This window comes from Sinocyclocheilus rhinocerous, unplaced genomic scaffold (genome assembly GCF_001515625.1).
Source record: "Sinocyclocheilus rhinocerous isolate Xijiao unplaced genomic scaffold, SAMN03320098_v1.1 scaffold513, whole genome shotgun sequence".
NCBI lineage: Eukaryota > Metazoa > Chordata > Actinopteri > Cypriniformes > Cyprinidae > Sinocyclocheilus > Sinocyclocheilus rhinocerous.
Window position 1 is genome coordinate 316,883 of NW_015656019.1, and position 15,597 is coordinate 332,479.

Genomic DNA, 15,597 nt, shown 5'->3' on the forward strand with positions numbered 1-15,597 from the left:
AATTCTTTAAAAATCCTACAATGTGATTTTCTGGATTTTTTTTTCTCATTTTGTCTCTCATAGTTGAGGTATACCTATGATGAAAATTACAGGCCTCTCTCATCTTTTTAAGTGGGAGAACTTGCACAATTGGTGGCTGACTAAATACTTTTTTGCCCCACTGTATGTGGGGGCGTGTTCGAACGAGCCGTTTTAGGTAGGTGTGGCTAACTCTTAACTTTTATAAAGAATATCTCTTTGGATTTGAGACTTTAGTCTTTGCAACTTTACAGATCTTCTTTATGCACCAAGAGCTTGTAACACTCTAAAGAGAAAGGAAAAAATGAAATCGCATCATATGACCCCTTTAACAGACCAACTCACATCTGCCTGTGAAAACACAAAATTGATTTGTTCTTTAAAAATACTGATGGTTGTTATCTGGTTTTGCTTTAGGAACCAGACTGGATATCAAGAAGTGATCGAACACAATAAGAAAATTACATTTAAAAAAAATATATATATATTTATTATGTTTAACAATATTTAAAACCCATTAGTTACTATGATTTCTTAGTATGGTTTCAACATTTAATGGTTTGAACAATAGATTTATCACTGTGATATTACTGGAGTAAAAAGCTTGTAAAATCTATAGAATTATATGATTAATATAAGTAAAATATTCATTTTAAACATTAAATACGTTCTTATATAATCTCATATAAACACTCATCACATGCAATCATGAATGTGGTATTTGCAAATATGAATTTAGCACATATTAGTGTACTTGTGTTTAGTACAGACTTGTGCGTACACACACACGTGTGTGTTTTATAATTATTACGTTTATGTCATAATACTAGAAAGCCAGCAGTTATTCTGTCAATATACATCAACAATTCACCATGTTTACTTATATTTAATTAACAGACTTACTACTAGCTTTCCTCTGTATATGTACAACGCCTGCCTCTGCATTCAGCAGGGAAGACCCGCAGGTCATTGCTGATTCCTCCTTTAGAAACCACAACCCGACATAATCCATCAGTAACAGCCTGATCAAATGACTCAATGTGCGCCTTCACCAGCTCCTGGCACGTGCTGTTTTTCTTTCGGGACACCAAACCCTGCCTCTGTCAAATGTTTTAACCTCGGTTCGGACTTCAGGTTACACCACTTATTAAGATCCATGCTGCTGGGCACACGTGTGTGTGTTTGTCAACGTGATTTCGGAAGTAGCGCCAGACTTCCTGTTACACTACTTCAAAATAAAAGTATTATTTTTATGAATGGTTTTGAAAAGTCACACGCACACAAAAGATCAATCGTTTACTGTCATGCCTTTCAACCCAGAATTGTAACCATAAATGTAGTTTTATAATTATTTGGAGCTCCATGTAACATTTAAAACCACCCACTTTGACTGTATGAAAATGGTGGAAAAATAAAGTGTATTATGAATTAATTTGAATTAAACTTTAAATAAATCGCTAAGAAATAAATCATTTTATATAAAACGCTGTTACACGTAAAAAAAAAAAAAATCACAGACACTTTTCTTTTGGTTTATCACACTCAGTTCAACCTTCACCGACCACATGGGCAACCGTGAAGTCAAAGTAAAAGTCCTTATGTTGCTTAATAACTCGCAGTCTGCGTAAATACAGCGCACAGTTAATCAGTTTGAACTCTCCATTTGGCCTTGAGGACGATTGAAGATCTTTAAATTATGAGCAAAAAATAATCATAATAATACAAAACAATAATAATTAACCATGAGCGCGTCCAACTCCTTCCATAAAGGTAAAGACCTCCATTAAAGATGTTATATACAAAATAAAGTGTATTATGAATTAATTTGAATTAAACTTTAAATAAATCGCTAAGAAATAAATCATTTTATATAAAACGCTGTTACACGTAAAAAAAAAAAAAATCACAGACACTTTTCTTTTGGTTTATCACACTCAGTTCAACCTTCACCGACCACATGGGCAACCGTGAAGTCAAAGTAAAAGTCCTTATGTTGCTTAATAACTCGCAGTCTGCGTAAATACAGCGCACAGTTAATCAGTTTGAACTCTCCATTTGGCCTTGAGGACGATTGAAGATCTTTAAATTATGAGCAAAAAATAATCATAATAATACAAACAATAATAATTAATCATGAGCGCGTCCAACTCTTTCCATAAAGGTAAAGATCCATTAAAGTTTTTATATAAAGGAGTTTTGTAAGGCAAATGTGCTGTTTTGCTCACGCTGCATGTGTTTATGGTTGGAGTTTAGCAGTAATTTAATAGAAACTACTGAAATAAACTGAAATAATGAAGATGTGGTTCATAAACTCATCAGCAGGTTATTATATCTAAGCGAGCGTCTCTGAATGTCTCCATTTGTCCTCTTTTGCGCGCTGCGTCGTTGAGAATCTAATAGACTAACTTATCTCTGTTCTTATCAGGTTTCTATAAATTAAATTTAGTTTCAATAACTGACATGGATTTAGTTACTGTGATAATTTATTTAATGCAGATTCAACGTTTAATGGTTCAAACAGTAGATATGTCATTGTGATGTTATTGGAGTCAAATATTTATTATCTTTAGTTTTATTTAATTACTTTAAGTAACAATATTAATACTATATTAATAATAGCAATATTAATATAATGGTATTCTTTTAAGTATTTATTTTTTATATTTAAATAACATAAATTATTATTTTAATTTATACATGCATATCTAAAAATGGGTCATTTATAACTAACATGGATTATAACTAACATTTAGACAGTGATGTTATTGGAGTAAAAGGCTCTGTATGGTAAGATGTCTTCTGCCCTCCTTCAGCTGAGATCATCACTGCAGTGTCTGTGACATTTGGAGCTGCAGCAGTGGGAATCCTCATCTAAAACATTTTTCAGCAAAAGCAAATGTGTTAAGCCAAAGGTCAACCTTGATCTGCAGAAAGACAACCCCAAAGTGGTGCATGCGTTCGACATTGAGGACCTGGGTGACGAAGCCGTGTACTGTAGGTGCTGGAGATCCAAAAAGGTGAGATAGAGCTTAATGAAAAATTCTGAGACACTAGAAACTTTTAACTTTGAATCAACACTCAAATTAGAGAAACCGTTGCATCAGAAAAGTGAGTGTTTGTATGTTTATAGACGTCCATTTTGCAAATCGCAGTAGGGACGGTTATTCCTGCAGAAACTGAAAATAAAATGAAAGTGGACGTGACATGTGGCCAAGGTGACCCATACTTGGAATTAGTGCTCTGCATTTTAACCCATCCAAAGTGCACACACACAGCAGTGAACACACACACACCGTGAACACACACACACACACCGTGAACACACACCCGGAGCAGTGGGCAGCCATTTCTGCTGCGGCGCCCGGGGAGCAGTTGGGGGTTCGGTGCCTTGCTCAAGGGCACCTCAGTCGTGGTATTGAAGGTGGGAGAGAGCGCTGTACATTCACTCCCCCCACCTACAATCCCTGCCGGTACGAGACTCGAACCCGCAACCTTTGGGTTACGAGTCCGACTCTCTAACCATTAGGCCACGACTTCCCCCTTGCAAATGCCTTGCAGATGCCAGAGTCTGAATCTAACCCTCATGAAATCAGGAGAAATGTTTATTATGTACATGTAATTCATGTACAGTTGGGTGTGATTGGTACAAGGAGGTGTTTATCTTGAACCTGTCTGTTAACATTCCCATTTAGCTCATGCAAAGCTTGCTAGTCACGTATTGCAGGGGCGGATCCAACTGCCATTGACCTGGCCCTGCAATAGGTGACTTGTTGGCTGCATCCGAAATTACATACTTCCCTACTAGGGGAGCGCGGGGCATAAAGTAACGCGGGGTTAGTTGTAACACACTTGGTTTGAATATTTCCACACATGCTAGCATAACAAAATTTACAGTATTTATTAGTTACCATATCAACACCATATAGAAAAAAAAAGTGTGCCAAAATTAAAAAATCTTTTGAAGATATCACTGAACATTTATTTGACCATAGTAAAATTTAAATTCTGGCTTAAGTACATTTTTCATCTCAGTTTTTATTAATCATTTAAAATGAAACAAATCTGCTATTATATTAATCTCCAATCTGTTATTTATCAGTTTAGCTAGTTTTTTAATGCTTTGATAACTAGTAGAAGACACTAACCAGTTTTAAATGCCAGTTGCGCAGATGGGGCACGTTGTTACACCGTGTTACAATGCGCTATTCTATGACATTAGCAATGTAATTTACACTATTTACTTTAATGAATTTTAATGAGAAACAACGAGAAACAGGTGAATAAAGACCGACAGTCAATGTTTAATGTTTAGAAATTATTATTTCAAGACATGTAAAGCATTTTTGTTTATGTGGGCCGTCCCAAGCATGATTGCAATGTGTTCATTGTCAAAATCCAAAATCAGATTATTTTTAATTCTTAAAAAAACGCCATTATTTTATTTTATTAACAAAATATTTTAGTTTGTCTTTTTTTAAAATATATTTTATATATTAAATTTTTTTTTTTCATTCGATCAGATAACATTTTAAGCTGTCATATGGTCATGTTACAACCTGCCCCTCAGATGTTACAATGTACCCCACCTACGGGGCATGTTGTCACATTTCACTTCCATTTTTTGAGGGTAAATAAAGAAAAACGTATACACTGTAATCCTGAAACAAGGCGACATATTTGACACGTGTAAAATTACTGTGGATAAAAAAAAATATATTCTGAACCCCATGTGGATTTACACAAACTGAGAAAGTCAAAAAGTGTTACTTTGTGCCCCGCTCTCCCCTATATAGTAGGCAAAAAACTGTATGTGAACAATAGTAAGTCCAAATATGTTATTTTGGAAGCAGTCGTCATCTTTGCTTGTGGGTTTTCAGTTCCTGAAATTTTTAGCCAATCACCTGAATTTCAAATTCCATGTGACTATTATTGTTCTGAGGTCATGGGAACATCTCTAGTGGCTATTTAGAACAGTGATCTTAAAGGCAGCAGAAGGGAAAAATATCCATTTCATTCAAAGAAAAGAGAAGTTGAGCATCAATAAGATTTTGTCATGTTTTTGAAAGACGTTTCTTATGATCACCAAGTCTGCCTTTATTTGATGAAAAATACAGTAAAAACAGTAATATTGTAAAATATTATTTCAATTTACAATAGCTGTGTTCTATTGTAATATATTTTAAAATGTAATTTATTCCTGTGATCAAAGCTGAATTTTCAGCATCATTACTCCAGTCTTCAGTGTCACATGATCCTTCAGAAATCATTCTAATATGCTGCTCAACAGACATTTCTTCTTATTATTAATGTTCAAAACACCTGTGCTGATTAATATTTTTGTGGACACTGTGATTTTGTTTCAGGATTCTTTGATTAATAAAAATCTCAAAAGAGCAGCCTTTATTTGAAATAGAAATCTTTTGTAACTGTGAAATCCTTAACTGTCACTTTTGATCAGTTGAATGAGTCCTTGCTGAATACACTTAATTCATTTAAAGAAAAACCTCTCCAAGGTAGCATTCAAAATTTATGCGTGGTCACTTTTTGGTCGCATGATATGATTCACTGGTTTTTAGCATCAGTGATATCAAACTTGCCGTGACACATCTTTAATTCAATTGTTTTCTCTGGTCTCTTATAGTTTCCATACTGTGATGGCGCACATGCTAAACACAATCAGGAAACGGGAGACAACGTTGGTCCTCTGATCATAAAACGCAAGGAGGCCTGAGCCTTTTTCACCGTTCATGACAGTCCGTTCTCAGCTATAGAGATTAGTGTGTCTTCGCTTTACATGTGTGGTCAGGGCTGATGGGATTAAATGTGTGAGCAATACATACCGGTTTTCAATTTTTATCTTCTTAGACTTTATGGGATATGTTTCGGTCATATTATTGATAGACTAGAGACAAAAACTTGAATTGAAAAAACACGTTAGTCTGAATTTGAACTGAATCTTGTATGTTGTAGGAGAAAAATATGAATGTGACATGATTATGAAAACCAAATGGCCATCTTCTCATGTTTTCTTTCTATGTATTAAACTTCACACGTGACCTTAACTGATCACTGACATTAAACATATTTAAAGTGGCATTCTTCTATATCTATATATTTTGAATCATAGTCACAGAATCTGACAGGTTCCGTTTTGTCATTTAAAATCTAATTTGGAGGATTTTGCCTCTTGTCATTCAGATAGATGTACTTGTGGAAGGTGAGAATCTATTTATATAACAGAACAAAATGTTACATAGAGCAAAATCATGTTTTGATGACCTTGTCTTTTCTGTGAAATTATTGTTTACTCTCTCAGAAAAGTACATTGTAAAAGTGTGATGTTAAATAAACGGTTTCAAACTGATTTTGTGAGAGGTTGATTCGCCCAAGCACAACATTCAGTGTAAAACTTTAATGGAACAGCTCACAATTTCACAGTTTGTGTCGCTTGAATAAAATGTTGAATAAAATAATGAATGTAGGCTACCCTAATTCTTGCTGAGCAGTGACTTTAAGTAATTTAAAAGCAGAGTTTCAAGTGTGCCTTGTTTTGTTAAAACCATGAGTGGAGTCGGAATTATAAAAGTAAAAACTACAATTAAATGGGGTTAGCGCAGACGTAACGCTAGAACGCAACTTGTGAGAACGCCAGCTTGGATTGGTGCACCGCGTGGTCACGTCACGACGCGTCGCGCACGAACGCAACCTCTGCGAACGCCGGTTTTGATTGGTAAACTGCGTTCTTACGTCACGAACCATTCAGTAACCCGAAATACGCGTCGCGCTCTGGAGTAGATTAAAACTACAGACACATATGCGAGTGAATGTACAAAAACACTCGGGGCTCCAGGAGCGCGAAAGAGACATTTTGAGTTTTAATGACCATGTTTATGTTCTTTTAGAATAACTGTCAGATATGGAAAATGATTAACAGAAGTTTTGCCAGCTTCTGTTAAAGTTGGATAAGTTGACGCTGGACATGTCTGCAGATGGTCAAATCATGGACTCGTCATCTCGAACGCTGGAAAAACTGGAAAAAGGAAATAACAAGAATGGGTCAGTAAAGCAGGTGCTCTTGGATGGATGTGTGCCTTTCTCTCATCAGGTGGCCGGACATAAATGCGGGATCAGTAACACTGGTCAGTTTAGACACATCTCAGCTTCTGATGTTCTTCATGTGTTTTTTTGTTGTTGTTGGTCATTTATGTTTAAATGTACAGTATTTACATTACATGGGATTTATGGAACAATGAAGGATGTCAGAATCTTTAGTTATCTTGTTTGTCCAAAGTATTGCGTTCATCGTGTTTAGATTGGATTAGGGTGAACACCTATCAAAAGTTTATACAGGACCTATTTCTAGCATAATTTGCTACCAATCCTAAAGGGATCAAAAAAAATCCTATAAGAATAAAACGGCATCCTGGATAAACTGAAATTCCCACAGGAGTCTTTTGTAGAATTGTATTAGAACAATGTTGGAATAGCCTACAAAAGGGAATCTCTTAAAATCCTAAAAGATTTAGTTCAAATTGCTTTCCTAATCCTATATATGACATTTTATCTTATGGGTAATTACAATAGTCCATTTGGGGGGGGGGGGATGGAATCCTGCTAGGATCCTGTACTGATTCCCAAATTGTGATAGAAATTCCAATAGGATTCCTGCACACATTCCATTAGGACATTTTGCTGAGAGCAAATCCCGTTGTCAACTGTGGAAGACTTCACACAGGTTGTTCTAACAGGCTTGCTAGGTTGAATTGGGCAAAATATCATATTAGATCAGTGTTTCCCAACCGGGGTGCCGCGGCACCCTGGGGTGCCGTCTGTCGAGAGCAGGGGTGCCGTGTAATTAGATAACTAATTAAAGTTTTTTTTTAAAGGGTCACAGGATTTGTCACTAACATGGGATATCGTCATGGTGATTGATTTGTACGAAAAGGAAAAATTAAGTTGCTTTTGCCAACAGTCAGATGACAGACAGCATTTCCTTTATTGTAGTAACTCTCATGTGTCATTTGTGGCTCTGTCATGGGGATTTTCAGAACGAATGAGATGTGAGATGTTATCTGATGGACTGTCAGATTGTCACCAGTCAGCACTTTGTCTTTTCTTGTGTTAAAGGAGTAGTTTGCCCACAGATTCTGTATTATAGCGTGCCATTCCAAACTCATTGATTTTAAAAGGAGAAGTTTTGATGGATATCTTCAAGACAATGACAAGTGACTATCAAGCTTTAAAATGGACATAACATTTCAGTACAATTTTTCTTTTTTGAAAGAAATTAATATTTTTTACTCAGCAAGGATGCATTAAATTGATCCAAAGTCCATCCTGTCAACCTCTTTAGGTATTTATGAAATCCTGAGCTATAATATAATGTAATTCTTATAATGACACTCATGCATTTATGTGACTTCTTTTTCTCCTGAGTTTTCTTTCAGATGTTTTCCTGGCTTCCATAAATTCTTTCACACTCAGAATATTTACAGTTGTCTTGATGAAGGGTCAGCAGGTTTTCAGTGTTTGCTTCGCTATAATTGCACAGGTGTTCTGCAGCATCCTGATGGAACGATCCTGAAACAGCTACAAGCTCCTCCGAGAGGCCCACGAGAGATGAACTTCTACACACAGGTAACTAAGATGAATCCACACCACTGTGAGCAATAGTCTGTACAACGATGCAAATAATGTCGGGGGGACAAATATCTGAACCAAAATAACACCCTGAATAACAGAAAAAAACATCTACAAGCCAAGCACAGTGCAAAAATAAACTTTTTAACTTTAAGTTTCCGTTAAAATTAAGTAAAAATACTTTTATTCTGCAAGGATACTTTACATCAAAAGGGGCAGTACAGACATTTATAATGTTACAAGAAATTTCTATTTAAAAAATGCAGTTCTTTTGTACTTTCTATTCATCAAAGGATCCTCAAACAATTTCCACAAAAATATTACGCAGCACAATTTTTTCAACAAATAATCACTCCTTATTTTCAGTTAAATATTCACTCTTTGAGAGTGTCAGAATGAAAGATTATACCCAGCAAACAAAAATATGTTCTAAAAACGTAATGAAAACATTATTTCTGGATGTTTTCCTTTTCACATGTTTACAGGTATTTGCTAAAGACTGCACAGATAAAAAGCTACTGGACCTGCAACAACATCTTCCCAAGTTCTATGGCACATGGAGGCCACGAGAGTCACCACATGGTGAGATAAAACATCAACCCAACAAACAAAAAGATGTTCTAAGAGTGCTTTGCTAACGTTCCAATTAAGTTATGAAAACGTTATTTCTGAATTTTCCCTGAACATTCAAAATGTGCATTTCCTGGTTATGCAAACAGTAAGGGAACATTCTGTTGATTCATTTTGCAAACATTATGGTAACATTACTATTGAATGTTCTCTGAATGTTCAAAACATCCAGTTCTGTAAATGTTTTAAACAACGTTCAGCTTTATAATTTTGCAAACATTATTGGAACGTTACTTTGGAATTTTCTTTGGGCGTTCAAAACATCCAGTTTTTCAAATGTTTTACACGTTTTTTTTCCTGGTAATGGGAACGTTTAAAGGTGCTGTATGTAAGTTTTTGACTCTACTAAAGCATAAAAATACCACAATGTGTTTGCAGATATTTAAGAAACATGCTAAGTTAACATACTTGTTTATCTGACAAACAATGCTACAGTCAGTTATTCTCCTTTGAAAATGTGCATTCCGGGCCGGAATGTCGGTCTCTGTTTTGGTTTGTGAAACCCGCCCACTGCCAGTTTACCCAATTGTATTTCGGCACCCCGGATTGCCAGTTGGTGGAAAACACAGCTTATGCCATGGTCTGTCTGAATACTCAATTCTGATTGGCTGGCAGGTGTTGATTAAATTCGTTTAACTGCACAGGTAGTTCCAGGTCAGTTTAATCACGTTCTATATCAATGCGCTTCCTATAAACCCCTACATACAGCACCTTTAAGGAATTTAAATTTAAGGGAAAAAGGAATAAGTTTTTATCATTTTTCAAACATTATGGGAATGTTATATTTTAATATTCTCTGAACGTTCTAAAAACAAGTAGTAACATTTAAAAAATGTCAGATGAATGTTTATAAACGTTTTAGGAAAAAAAAATTCCATGAACTTTGTATAAATACAATTTTTGTGCTAATGTTTTGAGAATCTTATTAAAGGTCAGATATCTTTGAACAAGTGTTCTATTAACATTACTGGAAGAATGTTTGTTCATAACTCTGAGAGAACCTTGAGAGAACGTTAGCCAAACGTTAGCTGAGAATGTCCAGTATTGTATATATAAATAAATAGTGAACATGAAATAACATCTGCAACCCATTTTACTTCCATAATCTTATGCATTTAAAAATAAAACAGGATATTCACCAGGGGTGGAGCATGATGTTACATTCTGATAAGATTACGAAGGCAAAGTTTTATTTGAAATAATATGCACAGATGCATAATAAGACCAAGATTACTGATTAAGGAAAGAAATAAGGTCAGATGCGATTCAATGACTTTAAAGCACTAATGACGTGTTGTGTCAGTCCTGGTTGAACTCAGCAGTCACGTTCATTAAAACGGTTTCTTTAGCAGTTGAGCTCGAAGGTCATCAGCTCTAGTTAGTGTTATCTGTGTTTGGTGAATTTAGAGGGTTACTAATGTGTTAATAATTGACAGATGGTTTGGTATGTGGTGTGGGATGTAATCCAGCAGTGGTATGTTCTTTGGAAGCTCATACAGATGCTTATATAATCATATTTTCTGCCTCATTATGGGAGTTACCATGTGTCCAAAGTACATGTGCTTTGTGGGTGATGTTTGTTTAGTCTGTATATAATCTGTGTACTTTAAAGGAGTGTTCAGTTTATCAGTATTGGACTTTACACTGCTGTTCTCTGTCTGCTGTCTTGTGTTTGTATGGGACCATCCTGGTAATGGCACACCATAAATCACTGTGTCAGCCGACAGCACTGAGAAGTAACTTGTCCAAAATAATTGACTGGTCATTGGGGCTTATCAGTTGACAAACTGTCATTTGGCCTCTGAAACATCACTAACTTTAGTTTTCGGTGTGATTGTAGAAATCAGTCGTGAAGCATTCAGACAGTCAGACGAAATCATCACTGCTTTTTAATGATGTTTTAATGTTGGACTGAAGAGTAATGTACGGTGGCCGAGAAGTGCTAAACAAATCACAATTCTGAAATCAAAATAACAAATTACAAACGCAAATGCAAGTTTAAAAAACAAAATAACAATTCAGAAAGCACAACAACAATTCAGAAAACATTATAACAAGTCAGAAAACACAACGACAAATCCGAAAACAAATTTACAAGTCAGAAAACATGACAATGACAATGACAAATCAGACAAACCGGAAAAGGTAGGTATAGTTTGAGACAGCGCCATTGGTTTGGGATTACTCACCGCTGACTGGACGAGACATCTGTCAATCAACGTATACAGGGAAGAACCAGCCGAAGAACAGCAGAGTCGTGGTAGAAAGTTCGGAGATGGTATTAAAGTAGCTCAGTTTAAATGTATTGTATGAATTGCCCTTACTCTGGAATAAAAAATACGGAGTGTATATTTACATTTAGTTAAAAGTGACTGTAAAACATCAGCTCCAGTGGTGCAGATGGATAAGCGCCTGTCGTTGGCTTTTTGACGCGACCGACCCCGGTTCGATCCTGCCTTTTGCCGAACTTTTTTTCTCTCCCTTTTCAAATCTCGTATCACATCGTAAAGGCATTTATTTTCAATAAGTAATGATTATTTTCTGAAGATTCAGTTGGGTCTGTAGTTTAGATTTTCACTTTCCCGGCCAACATTTTCACTGGCCCAACCGCAAAGGAATAATCAGAAATGTTTCTATTTTTAAGTTACTTTTTAAAAATTTTACATATACATTTTTTACTTAAAAATACTATATTGTTCAGAAGTTGGTGTCAATATGATTTTTAAAAGAGTAAAAAAAAAAAAACTAAATTAAAACTTTTATTCAGCATGGATCCATTAAATTTATAAAAGTAACAGTAAAGACTACTTCTATTCATGAATAGAATCCTGGAAAAAGAATCCACAAAATTAAGCAACACAACTTTTTTCAAAATTCAAATTTGTCATCACAGGAATAAATTATATTGTAAAATATATTACAATAAAAAACTTTTTTTTAAAGTTGTAATAATATTTCACAATATTGCTGTTTTTATTGTATTTTTGTGTATATATATAATACTAACATTATAACATAATTTCTTGAAGCTTCTTATTTGTAAGCTCTTTAGTCACAGTAGTGTTTCTCATGCTAAAATATAATTATTATGGGATTTAATGGATTCAAAGATAGATTGCACGAAAGTTTCATCAAAAGCAAGAGTTTGGGAACAACTAGAAAATATTTGGAAGTCAATTACAACAGAGACTGTGGGAAAGTACATAAAAACAATGGCAGCAAGAATGCAAGCTATTATCAAGTCCAAAGGAGGCTATACAAAAATAAAAATAAAAATAAAATAACGTTTTTTGGTTAGTATGTGTGAATAAAGACTGTTTAGTTGTTTCAATTTGTTATTTGCCTAATAAATGACTAACAAATTTATTAGACCATATATAATATTTGTTCAAAGCTTTGGGGTCAGTAAGATTTTTTCCATTAAATGTGACGTTTTTCATTAATGTTTTACACACAATTATCCCACACTTTTGCTGACAAATAAAAGATGGCTATGCAAAACATTACAGATTAGTTTTCAATACATTCACATAATGGTTTCAAGGCTATCACAGTCATTTTTGCCATTTAGATTACATTTTTGCCATATAGATAACATGGATTGGTGACATATCAGCAGAATTTGCAACAACAGTGTACTTCACAGAAAACCAATTAAAGTATGCATAAAAATATACAAAAAAAACAAAACAAAACAAAAAAAGGCTGTGATTCTGTCACTTGGGTCCACAAAAACTCTCTCAGAACTCTTCTTCTCTCATCAGAGCTGTATCTGAAACTGGAGGATGTGACGAGGAGGTTCTTACGGCCCTGCATCATGGATGTGAAGATCGGGAGGAGAAGTTACGACCCGTTTGCATCACAAGAAAAACGTGAAGAACAGATTAGCAAGTATCCACTGATGGAAGAGATCGGGTTCCTGTTACTGGGCATGAGGGTGAGACATTGTGTGTGTGATTTATTAACTTTCCTTATCCTCATTATGCAGGATCCCCCATTTTTCTGCTGTTTTATCTCTGTATTCTCCTCTCAGTATCGGATTTTCTTATTACAAACTGTGAGGGTTCATAAACACAATATTAAGCTTCAGATCCCCCAAGTGAGGGCTCTAAAGGTTCGGTTTCAATGCTGCTCAACAGAAATCCCCGTCTGTTGTCTTGTAAGGCTTGATCATTATTCAGAGCTTATCCAGACACTAGGTTAATTACCTCTGAGGAATACCGATAAGACATTTGATGATAAGATTGTGATGAAACCAGCGGTCAGTGCACACACTCGTCTGCTTTTGCTTTCTACACTTCATTGTGCTGCACTTGCTGTGAAGAAGGTCACATGAGAAGAGACAGAGAGATCAAATTAATTCTGTCATCTAGATGCATTTATCATGATACAAACAGTGACATTTTATGCTCATTGACTGAATTTGTTTTGTGGGGTCTGTGGAAATATCTATTAAAATGCGTTTAAAAGGTAAAAATTTAACATTTGCAAAATTGTACTTTTCAAAAATGCTTTCCAAAGACTGGTAATCATGAGATTATTTTATTGTATTTACAATCCCAAATTTTATAAGAAAGAACTTTGCATATAATTTTATGGAAAAAAAGAGTTAAACTATGCTTCCTTGTCTTGTATTTATCGTTAACTTTATTATTTAAAGAGTTATTTCTCTTAATTATTATCTCGTTATTTAAAACGTTTTTTGTTAATTGATATAAATCTGAAGTGAAATAACATATAAACATTAGATGGAAAACTTAAAAAAAAAAAAAAACCTTGCTTGGCAACTAAATCAAATAAGTTGAAGGTGAAGTACTAAAATAATTCTAAATATAAATATAAAAATAATAAAAATAACAAAAGCACATAACAAAATTACTAAAACTTAAAATAAAATAGAAAAATGAAAATATAAAAATAAAAGCCAATCCTAAATATGAATAAATACTATAATACTATAAAAAATAATACTAAAATAACACTCAAAAAATACAAATTTGCTAGAATAGTCTGTACTAGTGTTATATCTTTGTAGGACGTTTTCCTCGCCGCTGTTGCCAATATTCTTTATAAAACTGCCTTTCTCTGACTTTGAATTGATGATTGAATTGTTGGTGATATAAAAATTTTAATGTAATTGAAAATGTTTTCTTCAGGTATATACATAAATACAAATTACATGTTTTTCTAATGATATTTATATAATTTATTTGGGTTGTTGTACTACAACAGTATAAATATATATTTCTGAATTTATATTTTTGGAAAGGGGTCCCTCGTGATGGGATTGTCATATTTAAGGGCCCTTGGCATCAAAAAAGTATGAAACCCCTGACCTGGCCAATCACATTGTGTCTAAATGCCAGTAGGTGGTGCAAGCTTTAACATCTGTTCTCTGTTAATCTGAAACAAATCATGATAAATTACACCTGAAAAGACATTTTGTCAATGTCACTCCGTCGCTCCCCACAGCTTCACTTAATCATTGAACAAACAAGTTTAATTCAAGTTTGATTGCTGTGCAGCATTTTTTCTCAGACAGATCGACCCAGGAAACATCTCAATACAATTAAATTGTCGAAATGATGCTGCATTTTACTTTTTTATTGACGTTTTTTGCAGCCTTGTGAGTTCCATTAAGTCTCCACCTCTTTTCCTCTGTTCAGTCTCTGTTAAATCATCTTCTCTCTCTGCTTTCTGTGTGTTCTTGTTTCTTTGCACCTAATTGGTTTCGGTGTCTCAGGGCTGGGAAATTTTTGCCAGCTGCTGTCACCCTCTCCCCCTCCTCTCTGTTGCTCTTGGTTCCCGTGTTATTTCAGTTTGGTTCATTTGTTTTGTAGTGTGGAAGGATCTATTCAGTGAGGCTCATCACAGTTTTAAGTCTGTATGCATGCCAGTCTCTCCAGCGCTGTTCTAAACCTAGTAAGATATGTAGAACAGCATTTTAAGGCCTCATACATAGGCACACTCCGAATGTTTACCTAATATTTGTCTGTGTGGTGTATTTAGCTAATGCTCAATTTTAGACAGCAAGGCAGGCCTGCTGTTTTGAAACAGAGCTTCTTTCATGTTTCTCTTCATTGCAGTGTTTCTGATGGATCTCATCTTCTCACCTCAGGTGTACCAGATCGACTCAAACAGATACATTACTCATGACCAGTTCTATGGACGCAGTCTCGGAAAAGACAGCATTAAAAATGGTGTGACTTCATTATTATTAATATTATTATTATTATTACTTATTATTACTGTTACTGAGATCCCTATATATATATATATATATATATATATATATATATATATATATAT

The 15,597-nt window shown here is 34.8% G+C and overlaps 2 protein-coding genes across 3 annotated transcripts in view; both read left to right on the forward strand.

Moving 5' to 3' along the window:
- Positions 1 to 2,968, forward strand: part of LOC107719206 (N-acylneuraminate-9-phosphatase-like) — a 12,072-nt gene extending 9,104 nt beyond the window's left edge. The window contains exon 5 of the mRNA XM_016526577.1: positions 2,832 to 2,968. The gene's annotated coding sequence lies outside the window, so the exon portion shown is untranslated. The remainder of the gene's footprint in view (positions 1 to 2,831) is intronic.
- Positions 2,969 to 6,798: 3,830 nt separating this feature from the next.
- Positions 6,799 to 15,597, forward strand: part of LOC107719230 (inositol polyphosphate multikinase-like) — a 10,218-nt gene continuing 1,419 nt past the window's right edge. The window contains exons 1-5 of one of the 2 annotated variants that reach the window (XM_016526605.1): positions 6,799 to 7,157; positions 8,570 to 8,655; positions 9,144 to 9,240; positions 13,053 to 13,225; positions 15,407 to 15,488. In XM_016526605.1, coding sequence (XP_016382091.1) covers positions 6,998 to 7,157; positions 8,570 to 8,655; positions 9,144 to 9,240; positions 13,053 to 13,225; positions 15,407 to 15,488 — 598 coding nt within the window. In that variant the 5' untranslated portion in view covers positions 6,799 to 6,997. The remainder of the gene's footprint in view (positions 7,158 to 8,569; positions 8,656 to 9,143; positions 9,241 to 13,052; positions 13,226 to 15,406; positions 15,489 to 15,597) is intronic. The other variant, XM_016526606.1, reaches the window with a different exon arrangement.